This window comes from Phocoena phocoena, chromosome 3 (assembly GCF_963924675.1).
Source record: "Phocoena phocoena chromosome 3, mPhoPho1.1, whole genome shotgun sequence".
Lineage (NCBI taxonomy): Eukaryota > Metazoa > Chordata > Mammalia > Artiodactyla > Phocoenidae > Phocoena > Phocoena phocoena.
The window spans coordinates 103750528-103753221 of NC_089221.1; the positions used below are offsets into that span (position 1 = coordinate 103750528).

The 2694-nt window shown below is 41.6% G+C and overlaps 1 protein-coding gene across 1 annotated transcript in view; it reads right to left on the reverse strand.

Annotated features, from left to right (window-relative positions):
• Positions 1 to 781: 781 nt before the first annotated feature.
• ZNF608 (zinc finger protein 608) overlaps positions 782 to 2694 on the reverse strand; it is a 100878-nt gene continuing 98965 nt past the window's right edge. Inside the window, exon 7 of the mRNA XM_065873681.1 lies at positions 782 to 867. Coding sequence (XP_065729753.1) covers positions 782 to 867 — 86 coding nt within the window. The remainder of the gene's footprint in view (positions 868 to 2694) is intronic.

Below are 2694 nucleotides of genomic sequence, written 5' to 3' on the forward strand. Positions count from 1 at the left end.
CATATATGTATACGTATATATATATATATATAAAACAGAAGTTTAATTACAGCAACATTTGTTACTCTCTGATAAAATCTGTAATTTACAAAAATGAAATGACTGGTTTTTGCCTGCCATTAAGGCATTTCAAATTAACACCATGGAACTGATGTCTGTATAAAGCGCTTCTGCATGTGATCCAGTCACATGACAACGTACATTTCCAATCTTGTTATTCTCTGCAAGAGAAAAGAAAACCTTAGCAGAGCGGTTCCATCCACATTTGACACTGAAAATATGAAAACTGTAAGACCAACAGACATTTTAATTCTATTCAATCAATGGAACTCAATTCCATAGAAAGTGAATGAACACAAGGGTAATGACAGACAACGTGAAAAATAAATTATGTTCCTTTTTAACACAACTTGAGGGGTAATTGAAAATATCAAAGAACAAACATTACCTTTAGCACTATGGAAATACATTCCTCCATTTGCAACTTCATTTTTAAACATAATAAAACAAAGGGAGTCATGGTGAATTATTTTAACAAAGCAGTGAAGACAACCTAAGAAAGTTTCAACCGTTTAAGACACAGGTCAGTTCATCACTAACGTACATTACAGCTATAAGAATGGAATAGAAGTTGCATGTGAAGCTTAGTGGTAAAATACGCACATTCACTCCAATATCAAACCCTTAGGAGCTAAGTGTTTGGTCTAAAAAGCCTACACTTGCTTCCTCCCACCATTAAGATGTCTCTACCTAGAAAACTGATTCAAAACATAGAGGCTCTTTACCTTCTTTGTGCAGGAAACATTCCTGATGCAGATGCCTGGGCAGCCACCTGCTGAGAGGCAACGAGGGCAGCAGAGGTCAAGCCTAATGGGGAAAAAATGCAGGGTTTCTGTGACTTTCAGAAATGTAAAAGTAGATGCAGGCCCAATGGTGAAAGGCTGCAGACCCCGTGAGTAGCCATCTGTCCTTTCAACACACACACGTGAAATGTTTCATGCATCGAGGACAGACTACAAACTGCTCGGTCTAACCAGTACCCACCCCTTCGTTGAATACTCGGCGGTTTTCTTAATAGCTATTCAAAGTGAATACAGCCTTCCATCTCTCTGGCTCTGCGTGGTGCTAAATGGTTTGCACGCATTCGTGAATAGGAAGCTCAGGAGGAATGACAGGTACCAGGTAACAACAGGAATCAAGAGTCACAGTGAATTATAGAAGCGACACTCTATTTGCTTAGAATACAATACTTTCATAATAACTTTTACCACTTTAACGTTTTCCCCAGTGATTGAACACCAATGTATCCCATAAGGTACATGGAATCACTGAATTGAACTTAGAAATAGTCTTAACTTTTACCCTGCAAGAGAAAGGGAGCAGTAAGAGAATGTAATAGCTCCAAATGACAAGAAGTTGCCTAACAGAAAATTCTTTAGAAAACCATCCCGGAAAAAAATAGAGGAAACAAATGTAAACTTCGGGAAGATGACTCTCTCCTTCTATGTCCTCTATGGTCTCTTTTAACACCACTATTTGACACAAAGTAACATGAGCTGAATAAATTAAAATGACCCCTTCACGTGGGGATAGCGCTTCCTACTTTTGGAAGTACCTTCAAACATATTATTGTTTGTTATTATTGTTTTCAGACAGCAGAGTAAGAGGCAACTTGGCAAGCACTGCAGACCAAATTGTGTCCTTCCAAAATTCCTGTGTGGAAGCCTTAACCCCCCCCCCCCCCAATGTGACTGTGTTTGGACATAGGACCTATAAGGAGGTAATTAAGGTTAAATGAGGTCCTATAGGTAGGGCCCTGAACCAACAGGATTAGTGTCCCTATAAGAAGAGATACGAGAGAGTAACTCTCTTCCCTGTCCCGGCCCCCCAGCTCTCCCCATTCACAAAGAGGTCACAGGAGCACACAGCAAGACGGCGTCCGTCCACAAGCTGGGAGGAGAGCTCTCACCAGAAACCAACCATGCTGGCATCCTGATCTCAGACTATAAGCCTCCAGAACTATGAACAGAAATACATTTCTGTTGTTTAAAGCCATAAAAACTGTGGTATTTTGTTATGACAGCCAAAGCTAAGACAGCAAGATCCTAGCAAGTGATCTGCTGGTAAAGACGGTGCCACTCCCCCGCCCCTGCCATGAGGTGACAGAGCTAGGACAAATGCTCAACTAAAACATCACAAACTGAAGGTTCCTCACGTCAGTTGCTGTGACTCTTTAAAAATGTTTCTCCTCTTTACTGAAAGAGTCCCAGGAGTGAAGGGCTGGAAGAGTCCCTGGATTAGGTTATAAAAAATGTTGAGCTTGATTACATGACTCCCATTACTTCCACGGGAAAAAGAGCAATTTCAAGGCCTGCAGAGATCAGGGCTGGTCGTTTCACCAAAGCCTCCCACCAACCCTCCGTCTGCCACAATTTCCCCGCAGCAGCTATCTGATCTTCTGATTGTTATATTCAGTGCCCCAGACACTGGCCACCACACTGGCCACATCAACAAGTGACAATTATTAAGTGGTAGCCATTTCACTTCCTAACAGAACACAGAGATGTGGGAATAGCCTTAGTTGTGTCCCAAGGAAATACCAGGAAAGAAGTCTTCAAAACCCTCCCCGGAGTTAATTCACTCAAAGCTCAACCTTTTCATTTGAAGACAAAGGAAGGCAGTTTTTGGCAACGG